This window comes from Oncorhynchus mykiss, chromosome 9, assembly GCF_057628025.1.
Source record: "Oncorhynchus mykiss isolate SJ-2025 chromosome 9, ASM5762802v1, whole genome shotgun sequence".
NCBI lineage: Eukaryota > Metazoa > Chordata > Actinopteri > Salmoniformes > Salmonidae > Oncorhynchus > Oncorhynchus mykiss.
The window spans coordinates 48,611,176-48,633,623 of NC_143030.1; the positions used below are offsets into that span (position 1 = coordinate 48,611,176).

The following is a 22,448-nucleotide window of genomic DNA, read 5'->3' on the forward strand; positions in this document are numbered from 1 at the left end:
AAACTTCTGCAACGCAATTATGGGGCACTATTAGTACTACACTTTTTTTGTATTTTTTTAATTTAACCAGGCAAGTCAGTTAATAACAAATTATTATTTATAATTACGGCCTAACCCGGACGACGCTGGGCTAATTGTGCACGTCCCTATGGGACTTCCAATCACGGCCGGATGTGATGCAGCCTGGATTCGAACCAGGTACTGCAGTGACCACTGCTCCACTCGGGAGCCCAAATACCCTCAAAATGATTCGGCATACCGGAGATCACTGTCACATTCCAATTTGTTATATATATATATATATATATATACCGGGCCATAACCTGAGCTGCAGTGCACCGGGCTAATAGAACTCCCTCATTGTTATAATGTGAAATATGGTTTCTTGGAGACGCTAATTCCACAAATCTTCTTCTGAATATTTGCTTTACAGACCTATAACCATATTTCACATTATAACAATGAGGGAGTTATATTAACCTGAGCTGCAGTGCACCGGGCTACCTGCAGCTCAGGTTAATATAACTCCCTCATATAGGGCTGTAAAGCAAATATTCAGAAGAAGATTTGTGGAATTGGCGTCTCCAAGAAACCATATTTTACATTGCGTGAACAGGCAAAACGTGGAAAGCTTTATTTGTGACCCCATGTACAAATGAGAATTGTGCAATAGCAGAGCATAAGACAGTTGCCACATCAATGTTACACTAAATTAATTAGTTAAGTTATAGTTATTAAATGTTATATTCCAATTGTATTTAATGATATTGGTTATATTCCATTCCAATATTATATTCCAATTAATATTTTTTGGGTATAAATTAAAAACAACTATTGAAAACGTTTTGCTCCTGAATGGTAACTGGCACCTCCAGGGGCAAGTTACCCCGATAAACGCGACCCGAGTTCTTAATTAGGAAATGCTAGTTGGATGACTGTTCAAATGGAATTTTCCCACTCTGAGCTATTTTTTTTTTCCTGAGTTCCCAGTTGTCTTGAATGCACTGAAGTCTGAAATTTCCGAGTTCTCAGTTGTTTTGAACGCGGCAACTGGTTCCGAAACGAATGCACTCACTTTTCACCATATAAAACTCCACACACCGGGATAACCCGGGACAGATAATCGAATCTCCTCCAGGTAACCTCTGCTGAACTACATTTCCCGGCATAATGAAAAACTGTCTTCATGCTGATTGGATGGCGCTCTTGATATCAAGTGCGTTTGATTTTGCGCGCTCACCACGTCGGGTGACAGAGTAGTTTGCTCTTTGACCAGACTCTTGTGCAAACTCTGCACATTCGGTACCAGAGGTGAGGTAAATCAATCGCACCGAAACAAGTATCAGACAGTTATTGTTGTCATGCACTTGTTTGATAGCATGTGAACGAGGAAAGTTTTCAACAAACCCTGGATACCGGTGAGTCGCTCAACCTTGGACGATAAACTTCACGCTAAACATAAAACATACCGTTATATGTGTGTAACGAATTAGTGAACTACGGTATCTAGCTAGCTAGGCTAGCTAACGTAAGCTTGACGATAACAGTACTGTTAACTTGAGCCAGCTTGCTTAGAATGCAAAAAACACGTTAGCTGACGTTCGTCATTGGTTCACATTTACTGATTTGTTTACGCGACTGGTAGGAATAACAAATTATTGATTGTCAATAGCTAGCCATTTCAACTGGCACCAAACAGGTGTAGCTACTTTGCTAATTTAGCTAGCTAATCTGTTAAACCTACTCGCTTGCCATTATAGAGCCATAACACTCTTCTGTGCTACCAATGTGCATGTTAATAGTCGCGTTACCGACTTGTTTGTTCACGCACTACTACTAGTTAGATGCATAGGTTTCTTTATTTTTAGCAAACGTTAGCTACAGTAGTACTGTACAGTTAGCCTTCACTTCCAAAGAAGGCATATGGTTTTTGGCTTGAAATACATTCACGGTCTCAGTCACCACCTTGTGGTTATTATTGACCAAATAACTCAATACTAGGCGAACACCGCGAGTAGCTAGCTTTTTTGAGTTGTATACTGTTGACTAATCACATGATCATGTCCCCTTTCTACAGTGACCAGTCATTTTGTTAAGTTCAGGGATGAACTTCTCTGAGGTCTTCAAACAGTCTAACCAACTGTGCAGAGTTTCACCAGATGGAAAATATTTGGTAAGCAATCATTTGTTTCAATATACACTTAGTAATCAAATCAAAGTGTATTGCTTACAGGCTCTAACCAATAGTGCAAAAAATTTATTAGGTGAACAATAGGTAAGTAAAGATATATATATATATACACACACACAGTAGCGAGGCTACATACAGACACCGGTTAGTCAGGCTGATTGAGGTATTATGTAGATATGTTTAAAGTGACTATGCATATATGATGAACAGAGTAGCAATAGCGTAAAAGAGGGGTTGGTTGGTGGCTGGACATAATGCAGATAGCCCGGTTAGCCAATGTGCGGGAGCACAGCTCAATTGATGTAGTATGTGTATGAATGTATAGTTAAAGTGACTATGCATATATGGTAAACAATGTAGATAATGTAATGATTAAGATTGTACACAAAATTCAACCGAAAACGGATACATACTGTATACAGGTTGGAGCAAGAAGGTGCCACACTGGATGTGTGTGTGGCTGCCAATAATGATTTATTAATTGAAGGCTACTGAGTTCCATGAAATTAGTTCCTTTTGCATCCCTTTAATATTTTACGTAGAAATTGTGCATCAATATAGAATTTAAAAGCTTGTTATATTAAATGAAGTTCCCTTTAATGTAGACCACATGGACAATTCAATAAATCTGATTTATGGTATGAATAAAGAATTGATAAAGTGCCAGAGTTCTACATTTTGACATGTCCCTCTGCGACTTCTAAGAAGATTTTAATTAACTTAACCCCAGAATGTCTCCAAGCTTTCACCATCATTGTAAATCCATAGTTATTTTGTTGCTTTGAGTAATTTCTGAATTATAATATTTATTTTATGTAATTAGTGAATCATCTAATCACATAATGCATGTCCCTCATTTTAAAGCCAACCCTGTTACGTGAAATGAACTTTCATTTTAATATGGTGAAAATATTCCTTTTTAAGTAATTTTCTCAAACATCTAATTGTCAGAACTGGTTCTAATCTTTTTGGCCATTTTCTGTTGTGCTGTGGAAAACTCTTACCTATAGATGGGCTCTAAATGTTTTAAGTTTCATTTTATAAATTATGTTTGCATTCAATTGTCCCTCCCTGCACACTATAAGCTTCCAATTCCCCAAATCCAAGGGGATCTATGGCTGATTTAAGATGAAATCGTCAACCCCGTTACTTGATTTGGCACTTACCATAGTCCTTTTTTATTTAACCTCTAGAGATAGGAACACTTTATTTTTATTTTTTATTATGGAGTGACTTGCTGTTGCTAAATATACAGATATTTCTGGGCATGCAGGATCCACTAGTCTACCTACCTCCTTTCAGCTGCTGCTCATTGCTCAGTCACTCCTTGACTCTGCTGCCGCTTGTACACAAAACAGTTCGATCAAACGTAGCTAATTGTAACAGTAAGCTGTTGCAAACATAAGCATGACATAAAGAGGTCTGGCAATTTCATGTTATTTTTTCAGGAGTTAAATGCAGCTATTTAGGCAAGCTATATGTAGCTTACACAGCATATCAAACAATCAAGTCGCAAGACACTCAGTCAATAGCGATTTTATGTAATTCTTTCGTCATTGGAAACATTGTCTGAACAGGAGGCAGACTGGCTATATGGCAGCAAAATTGTAAAGTTTACATCACGCACAACAATAATTGTTTTGCCCTAATGCAATGTGTAGACTGTCTTGCTTGTGCTACAGCAGTATCCGTTTCAACAGACAGAAGGTTGTAGCTGGCCCTTCAAATAGGCTATATTTTTGGATCGATAGTTCAAATCGCAGCAGTTCAGGAATGACGCAGAGACATGGGCTACATAATTTCGATCAAATTGGTTGAGAGTTCAGAAGAGGGTGAGTACAGAAAGAAACGTGAATGTGTGTCCATAGCTAGGTTTCCATCAAATTGTCTACAAATTTCATGCAAATATTCTAAAATGCGCGTAAAGAAAATATGCGCATTTTCCCACGAGTGGCGTTTCCACCAAAGGGACTAGTTGTGGATAAAAATCAGTGTGACGACGTAGTGCACACAATGTACTTTTTCGCATACGTTTTCATGTACCGAATAAAAATCTAAAGTTCAGTGCGTTATCGCATTTTCAACTCTCCTGATAGTTTTGGCACAAACTGTTGCGTTAAATAGCGATTGTGCCTACTCAGGTCTTGGCTACTGGTCTTTCTCGTATAATAAATGTTACAGACACAAAAGATCCCACCATGTCGAACGAACAAATTATGTCTGCTTTTATACAATTGTAACGAAACTTCCTGTTTCGATCACAGCTTTTTTTGTTATACAATATGACTTTACTTGCATACAAACTGTGGATGGAAACATGGTTAATGACCCATGTGATTCGGATCCTTAGATTTGAGAGAAGTTTCCAGAGTGATGGAGGCGGGGCAGGGGCCTCTGCCTTTTTGTTAATTTGAACACGTGTTCTTTATGAATCATGTTTGCAATAAGACACTAAAGTAAAACTGCAGTAAGACACTAAAGTTAAACTGCAAAGAAATTAACGTTTTGTCCTGACATCACTGAGTACCACTCTTCATATTTTCAAGCATAGTGGTGGCTGCATCATGTTATGGGTATGCTTGTCATCGGCAAGGACTAGGGAGTTATTTAGGATAAAAAATAAACTTAATAGATCTAAGCACAGGCAAAATCCTAGAGGAGAACCTGGTTCATTCTGCTTTCTAACAGATACTGGGAGACAAATCCACCTTTCAGCAGGACAATAACCTAAAACACAAGGCCAAATTATACACTGGAGTTGCTTTCCAAGATGACATTGAATGTTCCTGATTGGCCTAGTTACAGTTTTGACTTAAATCGGCTTGAGAATCTATGGCAAAACATGAAAATGGGTGTCTAGCAATGATAAAAGATGAACTATACAGAGCTTGAAGAAGAAAAAAAAGAAGAATAATAATGGGCCAATATATGCACAGCTCTTAGACTTACCCAAACACACGTGCAGCTGTAATCGCTGCCGAAGGTGATTGTAACATTTATTGACTAATGGTTGAATACTTATTTAATCAATATATTAGCATTTTAATTAATAAAGGTAGAATTTGTCCCCAACTTTGACATTAGAGTATTGTTTGGATCATTGACAAGACAAATCAATTTTAATCCCACTTTGTAACATAACAGAATGTGTAAAAAAAAATCAAGGGGTGTGAATACTTTCTGAAGCACTGTAGCAACATGCCTATAAATTACCTTCTGAAAGTATTCAGACCCCTTGACTTTTCCCACATTATGATACAACCTTATTCTAAAATGGATTAAATCGTTTTCTCCCCATCATCAATCTACACACTAACCCATAATAACAAAGCAAAAACAGGTTTTTAGACATCTTTGCAAATGTATTAAATAAAAATGGAAATATTTACGCACAGTACCAGTGTGGACTCCTACTCATTCATGGGTTTTTATTTTTTACTATTTTCTACATTGTAGAATAATAGTGAAGACATCAAAACTATGAAATAACACATATGGAATCATGTATTAACCAAAAAAGTAGCCACCCTTTGCCTTGATGACAGCTTTGCACCCTCTTGGCATTCTCTCAACCAGCTTCACCTGGAATGCTTTTCCAACTCTCTTTAAGGAGTTCCCACATATGCTGAGCACTTGTTGGCTGCTTTTCCTTCACTCTGCGGTCCAACTCATCCCAAACCATCTCAATTGGGTGGAGGTTATTGGAGGCCAGGTCATCAAATAGACCGTACACAGCCTGGAGGTGTGTTGGGTCGTTGTCCTGGTGAAAAACAAATGATAGTCCCACTAAGCGCAAACCAAATGGGATGGCATATAGCTGCAGAATGCTGTGGTAGCCATGCTGGTTAAGTGTGCCTTGAATTCTAAATAAATCCGACAGTGTCACCAGCAAAGCACCTACACGCCATTAAACCGCCTCCTCCATGCTTCACGGTGGGAACCACACATGCAGAGATCATTAGTTCACCTACTCTGCGTCTCAAAGTCACGGTGGTTGGAACCAATCTCAAATTTGGACTCATCAGACCAAAGGACAGATTTCCACCGGTCTAATTCTAAATCTTCTTCTTATTGGTGTCCTTTTAGGAGTGGTTTCTTTTCAGCAATTTGACCATGGCCTTATTCATGTAGTCTCCTCTGAACAGTTGTGTCTGTGAAGCATTTATTTGTGCTGCAATTTCTGAGGCTGGTAACATTAATGACCGTATCCTCTGTAGCAGAGGTAACTCTGGGTCTTACTTTCCTGTGGTGGTCCTCATGAGAGCCAGTTTCATCATAGCGCTTCGTGGTTTTTGCAACTGCACTTGAAGAAACGTTAAAAGTTCTTGCAATTTTCCGGATTGACTGACCTTCATGTCTTAAAGTAATGATGGACTGTCATTTCTCTGCTTATTTGAGCTGTTCTTGCCATAATATGGTCTTGGTCTTTTACCAAATAGGGGCTATCTTATGTATACCACCCCTACCTTGTCACAACACAACTTATTGGCCCAAACCCATTATGAAGGAAGGAAATTCCACAAATGTAACTTTAACAAGGCACACCAGTAATTGAAATGCATTCCAGGTGACTATCTCATCAAGCTGGTTAAGGGAATGTCAAGAGTGGGCAAAGCTGTCAGGTAAAGGGTGGCTACTTTGAATAATCTCAAATCTAAAATATATTTTGATTTGTTTAACCCTTTTTTTGTTACTCCTTGTGTTATTTCATAGTTTCCATGTCTTCACTATTATTCTACAATGTAGAAAATGGTGAAAAAATAAATAAAAAAAAAACACTTGGACACACGCACCCATTCAAACTTTTGACTGGTACTGTAAGTATTCAGACCCTTTACTCAGTACTTTGTTGAAGCGATAATAGCCTTGAGTCTTCTCGGTATGACACTACAAGCTTGGCACACCTGTATTTGGGGAGTTTCTCCCATTCTCTGCAGATCCTCTCAAGCTCTGTCAGGTTGGATGCGGAGTGTCCCTGCACATCTATTTTCAGGTTTCTCCAGAGATGTTCACGTCCGAACTCTGGCTGGGCCACTCAAAAACATTCAGAGACCTGTCCCCAAGTCACTCCTGCGTCGTCTTGGCTGTGTGCTTAGGGTCGTTGTCCTGTTGGAAGGTGAACCTAACCTGCTCCAGAGCGCTTTTCATAAAGGAGCTCTCTGTACTTTGCTCCGTTCCTCGATCCTGACTAGTCTCCCAGTCCCTGCTACTGAAAAACATCCCCACAGCATGATGCTGCCACCACCATGCTTCAATGTAGGGATGGTGCTGGGTTTCCTGCAGATGTGACACTTGGCATTCAGGCCAAAGTGTTCAATCTTGGTTTCATCAGACCAGAGAATCTTGTTTCTCATGGTCTGAGCGTCCTTTAGGTGCCTTTTGGCATACTCCAAGCGGACTGTCATGCCTTTTAGTGAGGAGTGGCTTCTGTCTGGCCACTCTACCATAAAGGCCTGATTGGTGGAGTGCTGCAGAGATGGTTGTCCTTCTGGTAGGCTTTCCCATCTCCACAGAGGAACTCTGGAGCTCTGTCAGATTGACCATCAGGTTCTTTGTCCACCTACCTGACCAAGGCCCTTCTCCCCGGCTTGCTTAGTTTGGCCGGGCCGCCAGCTGGAGGAAGAGTCTTGGTGTTTCCAAACTGCTTCCATTTAAGAATGTGTTCTTGGACTTTCAATGCGGCATACATTTTTTGGTACCCTTCCCCAGATCTGTGCCTCGACACAGTCCTGTCTCAACTTGTAGAAACATCTCAAGGATGATCAATGGAAACAGGATGCACCTGAGCTCAATTTTGAGCAATGGGTCTAAATACTTATGTAAATAAGGTATTCTGTTTGTATTTAATACATTTTCAAAAATGTCTAAACCTGTTTTCACTTTGTCATTATGGGGTATTATGTGTGGAAAAGGAGAAGGGGTCTTAATACTTTCCGAATGCTCCCCCCCCCCAAAAAAGCACCATTCTGCACAAACAAATTTTTATTCAGACATTTGCAACAGCGCAAATAATCATAACATTTAAAACTATTTAAATATATATGAAAATAAGACTCATATCAAAAAGTAACAAAGACAAATAGAAACAAATTTGTGTTGGTTTGGTACTCGACCATCATTACATTACCCATCCCCCCCAAAACTGGCAACCAAGAGTCAAGACTAAACCCATTCATCTTGGTGTTGTGCAGACTGGTTTTATGTTTTTCTTAATGATTTTGCACAAACCAGAAAAAAATGCAACAAATGTCTGTGAATTTTGGTTTATTTGGTAGCATTTAAATCCGCCACCGCATGGCAGGTACCCTAGTCATATAAATGTTTTCAGTGCAAATATGATGCACACCGTATGTACTCCACTTATGCACTCAAATATGCACTTTTAAACATTGACAACCGGCATGGCAGATGGACGTTCATGGTCTTACAACCGAGGAGTTAACAAGTCCAAAAGTACACAGATGTGCTGGAACACAACTTTTTTTTCCTGCTTGACTGTCTCACTGCCTGTCTCTCTCCATCTGTCCCCCCCCCATCTGTCCCCCCCCCAGGCCACGTGTGTGCAGTACAGGCTGGTGGTGCGTGACGTGAACACCCTACAGATCTTGCACCTTTACACTTGCCTGGACCAGATAGTCCACATGGAGTGGTCCTCTGACTCGCTCTTCATCCTCTGTGCCATGTACAAGAGGGGACTAGTGCAGGTATGCGCTCCTCTATTAGGCTAGTGCATATTGTTTTTATCTCATTTGTCCAATAATGACAGTTGGTGTATTTTTTTAAATATTTTTTGGTGCTGAATTAGCTTGTTCAGACTGATGGATGCTTAAATATACAGAATGTGGGAAATTAAACTGGGAATAAAGTGTACAAATATAAATCAACAACTTGCACAGATAAAGTGGAATTTAAGTAGATAATTACTGACCATTTTGTAATGAAAGGGAAATGACCCCTCATTTGAGACAGTGTTAAGATCAAATGCACTGTGCAAAAAGAACAGCTTACTTTTGCAGAGGTAACCATCTCCAGTCTTTCATTTCGTCTCTGGGTCAGATTTGGTATGGTCAAAGATTTGAGTACAGGTTGAGCTCAGGGAAAGGCAGTTGTCCTTCTCTCGCAATCTCTCTCTCCTCTCAGGTGTGGTCTCTAGAGCAGCCCGACTGGTACTGTAAGATTGACGAGGGCTCGATAGGACTAGTCTCCTCGCGCTGGAGCCCAGACGGACGTCACATTCTCAACACCACAGAGTTCCATGTAAGTGTGAAGTCACTAGGAGTGTGTTTGTGTTTCTGTCTGGTGTCGACTGTTGCTGCCCATAATGAAGGAGGAGACCTGAAAATAGACAGCAGACACCAGACCCTGCCCCACCTGACAAATGTATGCCTGATTTCACTTACTCCAGCTAGTGTTCTGTCATATCCTCGACACACGAATGAAGTTCCTTCCGAGTCCTATTTCGTTTCTCCTCCCTGACGTGTGCACTCGTTCATTCCCTTTTGAATCATTTAAAAAGCACTGGATTGGTGTAAGCCTGTGCTTAAGTGGGTTTTCACCATGTTCCTCCGTACACTACTCCCTCCCTTTGAAATCCATGGTGGAAGTGTACAGGGGGAGAAACGGAATTGGGCTGTAGATATTTATGTTATATTCTTGGAAGATGACAATCCATCCCATGTGTTTTGTCACACATCCAATAGGCTGTGAAATTCAGCCACACTTAGACATTTTTAATGTGGTGAGTTTTCTGATTTAGTTTAGACTTTGAATGAACATGCTTGCTGGAACCAAACCAGTGTCGGTGTGACGACATCGCAGCTTGCTTTGCACGTCTGCAAGGACTGTAGGTGAAAGTGCAGTCTGGCTTGTTGGGAGCATATTTGTCCCTAGGTATCAGAGGGGGGAGTGGGCTGCACTCGTCCTCGCCCGCCTGTTTGGGTTACGACTTGGGCACCGTGCCATGGCGGGGCTCGCCTGACGCCCGAACCCGACTCCAAGACTCACTGACAGGTGCCGGGGCCCAGGCACAACTGTGTCTGGAGGTTTGAGAGGGAGCAGGGAGTGCAAGTGTCTGACATTTCTGCTTTGTCTGTCTGCTTCTTCAACAAACACAGGAATAGAATGGAGTCTCCCTAGGTCTGTCTGCTCCTGGGTCTGTCTGCTCTTTCCATTAAATTCTGAGAAGGGAACAATTGTCAGTTGTTGATTTGGGGAAGATGTAAAACAAATACATTTTGCAACAGAAAATGTGCATTTCTTATTGGATAAGTTCAAGTAGCCCCCCCTGTTTGTTGCCTTGTATGGCTCAGAACTCATGCAAGATACCCTGTTTTCACATTTGGGGTGCCAAGCCTGTTTACCAAAAGTCTAGGGGTGATGACGCCCGCGTTGCCCAGTGCTGCTGACCTCACCTTCACCCCTCCACAAAGATTTCATTATGGCTGTGCCAGACTGGTGTTCGTATCAGGGCTCAGTTTCAGCCGGGAGCTCATGAACAAGATGCTATATTAACTTGTTAGGGGACAGCTGCTGTGTGTTGAACCCACTGTGTGTGTGTGTGTGACTGTGTGTTTTCTTTTCTCCCCACTGACTGTTTTGATACATGGGTGCAATTTGTCAGTTAACAGCTGATGGTGCTAGACGAGGGTTTGGATTTACGTTCATCTCTGTAGATATGCCATTTCGCGTGGGAGAGTCGCCGGAGCAGCAGGCCGCGGCGTGAGCCAGTATCCGGATCTGATCTTACCTCCAGCCCTCACCACAGTTTGCACTGCTTTGCGCTTTTTGTCCATGTACAAATGATTTCAAATGGTTAACAAGCAGCTTTTTTGATGCTAAAATTGTCTTACACCATATCTTGCATGCGTTATGTGATTTAGTTTACGGCCTCTCGCTACTGTACATAAAGGACAATTGGAAAGTTGATTAGTCTATTGCATTCTCCATGTTCTTACAAGTTAGCAGGACATCCTGGAGTCTCTTGGCTGTCTTAGTGGGTTGCCTATCGTATTACACTCTTCAGAAGTGACTTAACATTGGTAATTAGGACTAGCTTCATGGATAGGCCCGATGTCATTCAAATAGGTGTTTGTAAAATGACTTTTACCCTCATTGTATGTTCGAATCAAAAAGCCATACATGTTTGAATTCCCACTCCTGATTCTCTCCACTAGCACTATGCTGCACATATTCACTGCTAATCCAACAAACCAGCTGAGCGAGCTGTAAAACCAGTGTGGAAGACATCCACTCTAGGCCGGCACGAACATTATATACCTCTAATGGTTTATGCATTGTTGGGATCAGGTTAGCTGCGTGCCTGGCCGGCGGCGCTGGATCCCCGCTAGCGCGTAGCATGTTGGCAGCGTTAGCTATCAGAGAAACTGTGAACCCAAGTAGCTGCCACAGCTCTACTCTGACAATCGACAATCAGTCATCCAGACTGACGCCTGGCTACACCGCACTCCAATCCACGGGGGAATTATAAGGCTGTAACAGGAGAAATGTGTCTATATCGGGTTGAGAGACCGTCTCTGATGGGGAATGCATATGGACTTATCCATTGCTGACAGATAGGTCTATGCAAAGATTCCTCGCAGGAGTCGCAGCATCACTAATTCTCTCTCGCATATAAAAAGTGCTGCCACAGGAGGAGCTGATGGATTTGTGATTTGCTGTCAGGGATTCTGCGGTGTAGTTGGTCCTGTTTATCAAGTGTAGCCTTTCTTGTCCCAGTGGGCCTGTTCTTTCTAGGGTTAAGTTGAGGGCTTGAGGCATAACTCCTGTGAGGTTATGTTTAGAACAAGGCTGTGGGAGAGCTTTAAACAGGATAAATAAAACAAAGTCAAATTAATTCCTCCAATGGGAAGTGAACCAGTACTGTTGTGAGCTGGTAACCACGGTTTAGGCCCTCCATCCACCCTGCCAGTCAGCACAACACCCTAGCAGGCACCTCTGCTACAACTCTGTAAAATGTGCTGTCTTCTCGTCGACACATGGCCTCCCTGCTTATACAGTGCATTCGGTAAGTATGTAGACCCCTTTCCCACGTTGTTACGTTACAACCTTATTCTAAAATGGATTAAATACGTTTTTCACGTCATCAATCTACACACACACTACCGCATAATGACAAAGCGAAAAATGGTTTTGACGTTTTTGCTAATTTATTTAAAAAATAAACCTTATTTACGTAAGTATTCAGACCCTTTGCTATGAGACTTGAAATTGAGCTCTGATGCGTCCTGTTTCCGTTGACCATCCTTGAGGTGTTTCTACAACTTGATTGGAGTCCTGCTGTGGTAAATTAAATTGATTGGACATGATTTGGAAAGGCACACACCTGTATGTAAGGTCCCACAGTTGACAGTGCATGTCAGAGCAAAAACCAAGCCATGAGTTCAAAGGAATTGTCCGTAGAGCTCCGAGACAGGATTGTGTCGAGGCACAGATCTGGGGAAGGGTACCAAAACATGTCTACAGCATTGAAGGTCCACAAGAACACTGGCCTCTATCACTCTTAAATTGAAGAAATTTGAGAAACAAGATTATCTGATCTGATGAAACCAAGATTGAACTCTTTGGTCTGAATGCCAAGTGTCAGGTCTGGAGGAAACCTGGTACCATCCCTACAGTGAAGCATGGTGGTGGCAGCATGCTGTGGGGATGTTTTTCAGCTGTAGGGACTGGGAGACTAGTCAGGATTGAGGGAAAGCTGAACGGCACAAAGTACAGAGATCCTGCTCCAGAGCGCTCAGGACCTCAAACTGGGGCGACGGTTCACCTTCCAACAGGACAACGACCCTAAGCACACAGCCAAGACAATGCAGAAGTGGCTTCGGGACAAGTCTCTGAATGTCCTTGAGTGGCCCAGCCGTTCGAACATCTCTGGGGAGACCTAAAAATAGCTGTGCATCGATGCTCCCCATCCAACCTAACAGAGCTTGAGAGGATCTGCAGAGAAGAATGGAAGAAACTCCAAATACAGGTGTGCCAAGCTTGTAGCGTCATTCCCAAGAAGACTCGCCACCAAAGGTGCTTCAACAAAGTACTGAGTAAACGGTCTGAATACTTGTAAATGTGATATTTCAGTTGTATTTTTAATAAATGTGCAACATTTTCTAAACCTGTTTTTGCTTTGTCATTATGGGGTATTGTGTGTAGATTGAAGGGGGGGGGGACACTATTTAATCCATTTTAGAATAAGGCTGTAATGTAAACAAAATGTGGAAAAAGTCAAGGGGTCTGAATACTTTCTGAATGCACTGTAACAAACTTCCTAGAAAAGAAGCCTAAACCTGATGATCATGCTGTGAAGGCCAATACAAAGCATTATTTGTGTCCCTTTATTCTGATGGCTAAACAGAAGCGGCTTTATTTGCTCTTGGACCATCTTGTCTCTGTCCTAGAGACTGAAACACCAGTCTACTGCTCCCAGTTTGCTTCCAAGGTGTAGTTTTACCAGCTTCAGTGCCCCAGACTGGCATGCCAGGCAACACAGAGAAGCATTTCTCACCTATTTTACATATGTGCCGCTCCCTCCCTCTTCCCAGTTTAAAGTTACACCCCCCCCCCCAGACCACCTCCCAACCCAGTCCCCCCCATGTCAATGTGGTGGGGTACAAGTTGTCCAAGAAGAACTGTGTTGAGCTGTGTTGACGGTAGTTTCCATGGATCTGTGGGGGGGGGGGGGGGGCTTGTGGGTGTAATGACAGGCCACAGCTGGATGTCTTGGTACCTCAGGAGCATGCCCTGGTCAGTTAGACCCTTACCCAGGGAAGCAACAGCCAGTAGATCAGACAGACTCCTGCCTGAATGCCTTCCTCCCCTGAGTGAGAAAGTGAGCCCTAGTTAGAAAATCAGGGAAAGCATGCCATGCTAGAGCTATTTAAAGTTCATATCCTTCTTCATACAGTTGTGTAGTTTTCAGATGTTTGCACTTCTCTTACAGGAAGGTAAGTGTAGGCAAAGGGAGAACCCTGAATTAAGTTTTAATTGGTATTTTGGGAGTGTCGATGTGAGTTCTGACATGCACACCATATAAGCCGCCGCCTACCAAGGCCGCACAGAGGCTGAGGGTCTTGATTACAGTTCACACTCGAATTGACAACCCTCGACTTTGTCACTTCTGTCTCAAGCTTATTTATTGTTATGAAGCCACATAAGTTTTGGCTGATCACCGAGACTAGTTTAGTCCAGCATTTGCACAGGCTTAGTATTCAAAGTATGATAAGACAGGGTGCGGAGAAGTGTATGCATGCACATTTATATTGGCTTACTAGGTTGTAAAAGAAAATATGTAGGCCTTGCATTTTACACCCATAACATGCTTGTGGTGGTAGGCTACATAGCCGTAATGTCATTTGGATGGCGTAGAATGACTACTGTTCTGGCTTTTACTTTTAGGAGTAACAATAACTAGGCTCGCTCTAGGCTGAATACAAATACTATATTGTGCATCTTACAGTATAGACCTAGTTATGTTCTTTTTAACAAAGCATATGTAGTTTCAATGTTTTCACATGAACACCTTTGTTTTTCTGATCACGACTAAACGAGGAAGAAACTAGGAGTGCAGGACCTGTCACATGCTGGTCTTGGTTCTTGGAGGGCTAGATGCAGAATGTTACTGTCCGCCTGCTGGTTGTGTGCTGCGATGTGTAAAGCTCATCTCGGATGATTTTGGAGGGCAGGGGTGACGTGAATCTTTACGGGTAGACAGACTGGCATTGGCCTTGTTTCTATTGTCCAGTTCTGCTGGTAACCGATAAAGCTTGTACTTGTACTTAACTGCTGTTATTAATGGATAGGCTAGAGATTTCATTATTGTAGTGATTTAGATTTAGAACTTTCCCTTGTGAGTGGTTTAACCATTCAGCACAACCGCTCTTCTCAGTCTTATCCATCACGAAGACCCTCGTGGATCTCTTCCACAGACCGACACGGAGTCCCCCAGGGGCTGTGTTGAAGCCGAACGGGGTGACTGCTGCGTTTGGTATAAAACCGAAACGGAAGGAGTGGCAGGGATAGCGAGGAGCTCTCAGCGGTCTCATTAGTCGAAGAGTTGACTGAGCTCTTATTAATAGGCGGCTGTTGTTGACGCCCTGCTCTGAGCTCCACACTTACCACCATTAAAGCCTCCATCCAGCTCCTCTTACAGAGGAAGAGGCCATGTTGCCAATGAAGAGCGGGCATGGGGTGCAAACGGCGATGCGGTTTGCTTTATTAAACGGGCGTAGACATTCAAAATAATTGATCGCGGATCAAAGGTGTCTGTTTTTGGACGGTTGAGTCTTTGTAGGCTATTCCCCTGTGCTAGCTAACCTTTCACTGGGAGATGAGGTATAGTTTGTTACATTTTGTTTCTTTTTTTTTTGACAGCTGAGAGTTACCGTCTGGTCCTTGTGCACCAAAGCCGTATCTTACATCAAGTACCCCAAGGCATGTCAGAAGGGTAAGTACGTGAGTGTGTGTGTTTTTCAGCGAGAGGACTTGGGGACAGGGCCGCACTGACTGGCTTGACACATGGGCTGGTGAATCGCGTCCCTCCCTGTCCCTTGACCTTAAGGCCTATGGGCCATCTGCTGACAGCTGGAGCCCTCTTCAGTAAATGGTGCATGCTCGCCAAAACCTGTTTGTCAGCAGCCAGTGGAGTTACTGTCTTGGGCTCCAACCACTACCCAAAGGTTCACACACCACCACCACGTGACCCAAGCACCGTTGGATCCACTGTATAAATAATCCAGCAATGCCAACCACTTGCTGCTGAAGGCCTCTTGATAGTTACACTCAATAGACTGTGCTGTACACCACAGCAACGCTATAGGTTAACATGACGACTAAATGACCACAAATCATTTTGGACACGTGTCACCTAGATGAACATAATGTAGGTCTAAAGCATATCACTTTTGCTTCTGAAAATTGTCCTCTCCCAACATTGTTTTTGTACAAGGACTAGATGATGAGTAGTTGAGTCAGGTGTGCTTGTGTGGGGAAAGATTTTGACTATGTTAAAAAGCATTTCCTGTGCATTGTTTCCCCCCTGGTCTGTGGTTCCAGGGATAGACTTCAGCAGGGACGGCTGCTACATGGCCCTAGCGGAGCGCCGCGACTGCAGAGACTATGTTAGCGTGTTTGTGTGTGACGACTGGCACCTACTGAGGGTGAGTGCCACTCAGAGCTCCCATCACGGGAGTGTCCACAAAAAAAGTTTGGGGATTTACATTTTAGTTTGATGAACTCAGCAGAAAAAAAGAAATGTCCCTTTTTCAGGACCCTGTCTTTCAAAGATAATTTGTAAAAATCCAAATAACTTCACAGATCTTCATTGTAAAGGTTTTAAACACTGTTTCCCATGCTTGTTCAATGAACTATAAACCGTTAATGAACGTGCACCTGTGGAACTGTCGTTAAGACACTAACAGCTTACAGACAGTAGGCAATTAAGGTCACAGTTATGAAAACTTAGGACACTAAAGAGGCCTTTCTACTGACTCTGAAAACCACCATAAGAAAGATGCCCAGGGTCCCTGCTCATCTGCGTGAACGTGCCTCAGGCATGCTGCAAGGAGGCATGAGGACTGCAGATGTGGCCAGGGCAATAAATTGCAATGTCCATACTGTGAGATGCCTAAGACAGGGAGACGGGATGGACAGCTGAACGTCCTCGCAGTGGCAAACCACGTGTAACAACACCTGCACAGGATCGGTACATCCGAACATCACACCTGCAGGACAGGTACAGGATGGCAATAACAACTGCCCGAGTTGCACCAGGAACGCACAATCACTCCATCAGTGTTCAGACTGTCCGCAATAGGCTTAGAGAGGCTTGTAGGCCTGTTGTAAGGCAGGTCCTCACCAGACATCACCGGCAACAACGTCACCTATGGGCACAAACCCACCGTCGCTGGACCAGACAGGACTTCCAAAAAGTGCTCTTCACTGACTAGTCACGGTTTTGTCTCACCAGAGGTGATGGCCGGATTTGTGTTTATCGTCAAAGGAATGAACGTTACACCGAGGCCTGTACTCTGCAGCGGGATCGATTTGGAGGTGGAGGGTCCGTCATGGTCTGGGGAGGTGTGTCACAGCATCATCGGACTGAGCTTGTTGTCATTGCAAGCAATCTCAGCGATGTGCGTTACAGGGAAGACATCCTCCTCCCTCATGTGGTACCCTTCCTGCAGGCTCATCCAGCATGACAATGCCACCACGCACAGAACGAGCAGTATGGCTGATTTCCTGCAAGACAGGAATGTCAGTGTTCTGCCATGGCCAGCGACGAGCCCGGATCTCAATCCCATTGAGCACGTCTGGGACCTGTTGGATCGGAGGGTGAGGGCTAGGGCCATTCCCCCCCCAGAAATGTCCGGGAACTTGCAGGTGCATTGGTGCAAATCTGGTGCAGTCCATGAGGAGGAGATGTACTGCAGTACTTAATGCAGCTGGTGGCCACACCAGCTACTGACTGACTTTTGATTTTGCCCCCCCCACCCCCTGTTCAGGGACACATTATTCCATTTCTGTTAGTCACATGTCTGTGGAACTTGTTCAGTTTGTCTCAGTTGTTGAATCTTATGTTCATACAAATATTTACACGTTAAGTTAGCTGAAAATAAACGCAGTTGACAGTGAGGACATTTTCTTTTTTTTTTGCTGAGTTTACAAAACATTAGGAACACTTTCAATTCATCGGGGCATGGACTTGACAAGGTGTCAAGCGTTCCACAGGGATGCTGGCCCATGTTAACTCCAATGCTTCCCACAGTTGTCAAGTTTGCTGGATGTCCTTTGTGTGGTGGACCATTCTTGCACACTGGAAACTGAGTGTGAAAAACCCAGCAACATTGCATTTCTTGACATGCAAACTGGTGCGCCGGGCACCTACTACCATATCCAGTTCGCTTAAATATTTTCTTGCCCATTCACCCCCTGAATGGCACACATACACAATCCATGTCTCAAGGCTTAAAATCCTTTAAAACGGTCTCCTCCCCTTCATCTACATTGATTTGAAGTGAATTTAACAAGTGACATCAATAAGGGATCAAAGCTTTCACCTGGTCATTCTGTCATGGAAAGAGCTCATGTTCCTAATGTTTTGTACATTTTGACACATTGTAAAGTGGGACCCAAACAACCGATGCACCTGTACAGATGCACAGTTTGTCCCGGTCTATTTTCTGCTAATTGTCTGTATCCTCTTGTTTGACCTCCCCTGTCTACCTTTCAAAGCACTTTGAAACAGAGACCCAGGACTTGGCGGGGGTGGAGTGGTCTCCTAACGGCTGTGTTCTGGCTGTATGGGACAGCTGTTTGGAGGTAAGCCATTGGAAAATTTGTTGACAATATGTTGACAGAGTGGGAACCCTGAGAGAGTGTGTGTGCTCTCTCCCCAGTACAAGGTGCTGCTGTACTCGCTGGACGGCCGGCTGCTGTCCACCTTCAGTGCGTATGAGTGGTCGCTGGGCATCAAGTCTCTGGCCTGGAGTCCCAGCAGCCAGTTCCTGGCCATCGGCAGCTATGATGGAAAGGTCTGCGCTTTGTCTCCTTCTCTTTCTATAGGCTTACGGTGGCTTCCAGATACATGCATTCTGTGCAACCTGTGCAGATCCGTGTTAATTTCTTCAACAATAATTTAATTTCGTCAATGACCTATTTTTCTTGATGAAAGCGAGTGACGATAACGAGAAATGCCTTGGGGGGGGGGGGGGGGGGACATTACAAATTACTTCATTTTAGTTGTTGAAAATGTAACTAGATGAGAATTCCACATGAGCCTAATGGTCATTCATGTGTGCTGTATTTCATCTATGTTGCCATTCTTGCGGTTCCACAAATGCAAGTTGCTTTTTTCTGACATAATACTTTGTTGGAAAGCTCGTCTTGTCCCCTTTTCAAGGAAATCACTTATTTACCCCCCTCCGACAGTTATGATGGGGAGAAAATCAGAGCTCTGAATTGTTGAACCTGTAGCCAAGGCTTTATAGCCATATGGTTTATTATTCCTGGTATTGGCTAAAATCTGCCACAATAGCAATATTGACAGCTAAGGTATACGAGGGGATAGTGGGCTTAGTTGGACAAGGGTATCTGCACACAAGGTAAGCAGAAAGTTGTAGTTATGTATTGGATAAAATGCACTGACTATGTGACTGATAACTGAAATATATTTTAAGACTAAATCTAAAATAGCTGGCAAAATTAACGCGGGTGTAGATTATATTGATGTGGTTCCTGAAAAGAAACTCTTACCTACTATCGTGCATAGGCCTTTACAGAGAAGTGATTTATTGGTCAAGTCCCATTCCAAACATTTGGGGCTGGTTTCCCAGACACAGATTAGGCGTAGTCCTGTAATGAAAGCACTTTCAATGGAGAATGCATTTTGTGTCTGGAATATCGTCCCATAGTCATGTAGAAAATAATATAATAAATTGAAGCTATTTTAGACTATAGGGACATGGAGTTGGTGGTATGACTGTGGGCTTACCTGGTGGTTTTGATCAGGTCCGGATCCTAAACCACATCACCTGGAAGAAAGTGACTGAGTTTGACCACCCAGCCACCATCAACAATACTAAAGCTGTGAGTACTCTTTCCAATGAGTACATGTCAGTTATGTGACGACCTAACGTGCTGAGGGGTTATGTGACGACCTAACGTGCTGAGGCGCCTTACACCTACCATATCCCGTTCAAAGGCACTTAAAAAATCATCTTGCCTATTCACTCTCTGAATGGCGCACACACAGGCAAAATCCATGTCTGAATTGTCTCTAGGCTTAAAAATCCCCGTCCCCTCTGCTACAATACTCACACTCCATTTCATGTCTCCCTCTACTGCTTTATATGTAATTGCTTGAAACACAATGCTTTTAATTGTGAGCAAGTGCTGCGAAAGGACCATTATTTACCTAACTGGGCACTTTAATGCTTGGGTGTAGCTGAGGAAGTGTAGACCATGCCAGGTGACTGACTGGAGCTTGTGTTGTCAGGTGGTCTACAAGGAGGTGGAGAGGAAGCCAGTGGTGGGGAGTGCGGACCTGTCCATTCAGCACCACATCACTATGGGGAGCACCCTCTTCAACACACAGAGCAAATGTAAGCACACCACATCACTATGGGGAGCACCCTCTTCAACACACAGAGCAAATGTAAGCACACCACATCACTATGGGGAGCACCCTCTTCAACACACAGAGCAAATGTAAGCACACCTCATCACGCCACACCTGGCAGTGGATATTAGCCAACAGGAGTGTATATTTAATTAAATATGCAACATATGCAGCTATAACTCTTTCATTAAACCCCAACCTTAAGAAAATATGCAATTTGGAATAGATGAAATTGAGATGGTATAATAACCCATATTCAGCATAATTTTTATTAGTACACTGGAAAATAAGGTTTTATCACAGGCTATATCACTGTCAAAATTGTCTGACTTATTGATCCTGCTTCTGTGGCGCATTCCTCTGTTGTAGATGAGATCTGCCCATTGCCAGTCCAGGTACCTGTGGTCAAACCTGACCTGGACCGTGCCAACCCTAAAGTCGGGGTCTCCTCCATTGCATTCAGCTCGGACAACCGCTACCTGGCCACGAAGAATGGTAAGGGACAGATTCACACTGGAACGTTGCTCTACTAGCCATAGGTGTAAACCCTGCAGACCCACACTCACAAAATGACCCTTTACCAACCAGGGTTAGATGATGTCAATCATTTTCTGAATAGTTTGTGTAGCATTTGGTGGCTGTCACATAATTACTAGTCCCATTTAATTGTATGGTGGCAATGATGGTGCTGACTAGGGTTTGTGTGTCTATCCCTGTAGACAACATGGCCTGCGTGGTGTGGGTATGGGACATGCAGAGGCTGGGGCTCCTGGCTGTTCTGGAGCAGACGTCGGCCGTGCGCTGCTTCCAGTGGGACCCCCGTCGGCCCCGTCTGGCCCTCTGCACCGGCAACGCCAAGCTCTACCTCTGGTCCCCCGCAGGCTGCGTCTCTGTCCAGGTCCCTGCTGAAGGTACTGTAGCTCTGACCCGGCCCTCACCACAAACCTCATAGCATGTGAAGTCAAACACACATCACTTATCATGGGTTGTAATAAAACTGTAAAAGAAGTAGTCAAGCACAGTCAAATGCTCTGTGTACTTTTATTGGTTAACAATATTTACATTCCAAATGGATATTCATCAGGTCACTGCAAACTACACAGTAATAGAAATAGGACTGTTTCCCAAACCAAGTTAAATCAAGTACTCCGCTAGAACAACTGAGTGGAAGAGCTGGGGGTACTCGAAGAGGTATGGGGGAACACTGAAATGGAGGAACAGTACACTGGTAGGGACACTTCAGCTTGGCATATGTGAGCAGTAGGTGGAGGTCCTTAACACCTCGTGTGTCCCTCCTTCCTAGGTGGTTTCCAGGTGCAGTCAGTGACTTGGCACTGCAGTGGAGACTCCTTGATTCTGTTGGGGAAAGAGCAACTGTGTCTGTGCTACATGGAGGTTGGGGAAGAGGAGGAGGAGGACGACGACGTCAAGTGAGAGAACCCCACGTACTCTCTCCTATGGGGGCCAGAGCATTAAGATTAGTACTCCAAAGACTGTCTGAGCCCATACTCAATCAGGGCTGTGGTCTGCACATGACCAGAAGAATTCCAAAGTGCTGCTCTGACAGTCAACTCTATGGCCATTAAACTGTGGTCATGTGTACTTGCACTGGTCAGTGTCAGCCATCCCTGCAGGTAACGTTCGACTTATTTAGGGGAGGATCACAATATAGGGCAGGTGTAGTTGAGGTCCAAGTTCCTGTAGTATTTAAGAGATGTTTACAAAGTGCATTTGTCAAATATCTGTCATTTAATTATTTGAAGTATTGTGTTTGTAAAAATGTAAAGTCTAGAGGTAACAATTATTTTGTAATAAAGTTTGCTATGAATACCCGTTTAGATGATTGATTCAGACAGCAACTGTGTCTAACCATTCCGGTCTACATTCAATCACTCAGAAGGCCTCAAACAGTTGGAATGTTCTGCTGTGGATGAGAATGGAAAAGGGTGAAAACGTAGTGCTGAGTTCCTCAGGCAGATATTAAGGGGGGGGTGCTGATGTGGCTGGCTGTATTGTTAAAAACAAAAAAGCTTTAGGGCTCGATTCATCCATATTTCCAAAGTTCAAATCTATAGCATGGATCTTCTGTGATTATTACCACAGCAAGCAAGGTACTTGGTGTCAAACATTCAG

The 22,448-nt window shown here is 43.5% G+C and overlaps 2 protein-coding genes across 3 annotated transcripts in view; one reads left to right on the top strand and one right to left on the bottom strand.

The window, feature by feature from the left end:
• Nucleotides 1-9,758, bottom strand: part of tp73 (tumor protein p73) — a 48,289-nt gene extending 38,531 nt beyond the window's left edge. Inside the window, exon 1 of the mRNA XM_021615823.3 lies at nucleotides 9,200-9,758. Within this exon, the coding sequence (XP_021471498.1) occupies nucleotides 9,200-9,231 (32 nt within the window). The 5' untranslated portion in view covers nucleotides 9,232-9,758. The remainder of the gene's footprint in view (nucleotides 1-9,199) is intronic.
• wrap73 (WD repeat containing, antisense to TP73) lies at nucleotides 1,156-22,143 on the top strand. 2 transcript variants are annotated; one of them, XM_090184382.1, is made up of 13 exons: nucleotides 1,156-1,418; nucleotides 2,078-2,173; nucleotides 8,743-8,895; nucleotides 9,332-9,448; nucleotides 15,572-15,644; nucleotides 16,253-16,356; nucleotides 18,431-18,517; nucleotides 18,595-18,729; nucleotides 19,706-19,783; nucleotides 20,193-20,298; nucleotides 20,685-20,810; nucleotides 21,035-21,226; nucleotides 21,619-22,143. In XM_090184382.1, exons 2-13 carry the CDS (start codon nucleotides 2,105-2,107, stop codon nucleotides 21,747-21,749), a joined length of 1,371 nt encoding a protein of 456 aa, XP_090040508.1. In that variant the 5' UTR covers nucleotides 1,156-1,418; nucleotides 2,078-2,104; the 3' UTR covers nucleotides 21,750-22,143. The 2 variants fall into 2 exon arrangements, with proteins under 2 accessions (XP_090040508.1, XP_090040509.1); XM_090184383.1 differs by having other exon boundaries at nucleotides 1,283-1,418; nucleotides 2,085-2,173.
• The last annotated feature ends 305 nt before the right edge of the window (nucleotides 22,144-22,448 follow it).

Excerpts from the sequence above, each read along its gene's own strand:
- wrap73 (XM_090184382.1), top strand. The coding sequence starts at position 2,105 with ATGAACTTCTCTGAGGTCTTCAAACAGTCTAACCAACTGTGCAGAGTT. Across the intron at positions 18,518-18,594 it reads TATGGGACAGCTGTTTGGAG|TACAAGGTGCTGCTGTACTC; the intron begins GTAAGCCATTGG and ends CTCTCTCCCCAG. Across the intron at positions 19,784-20,192 it reads CCATCAACAATACTAAAGCT|GTGGTCTACAAGGAGGTGGA; the intron begins GTGAGTACTCTT and ends TTGTGTTGTCAG.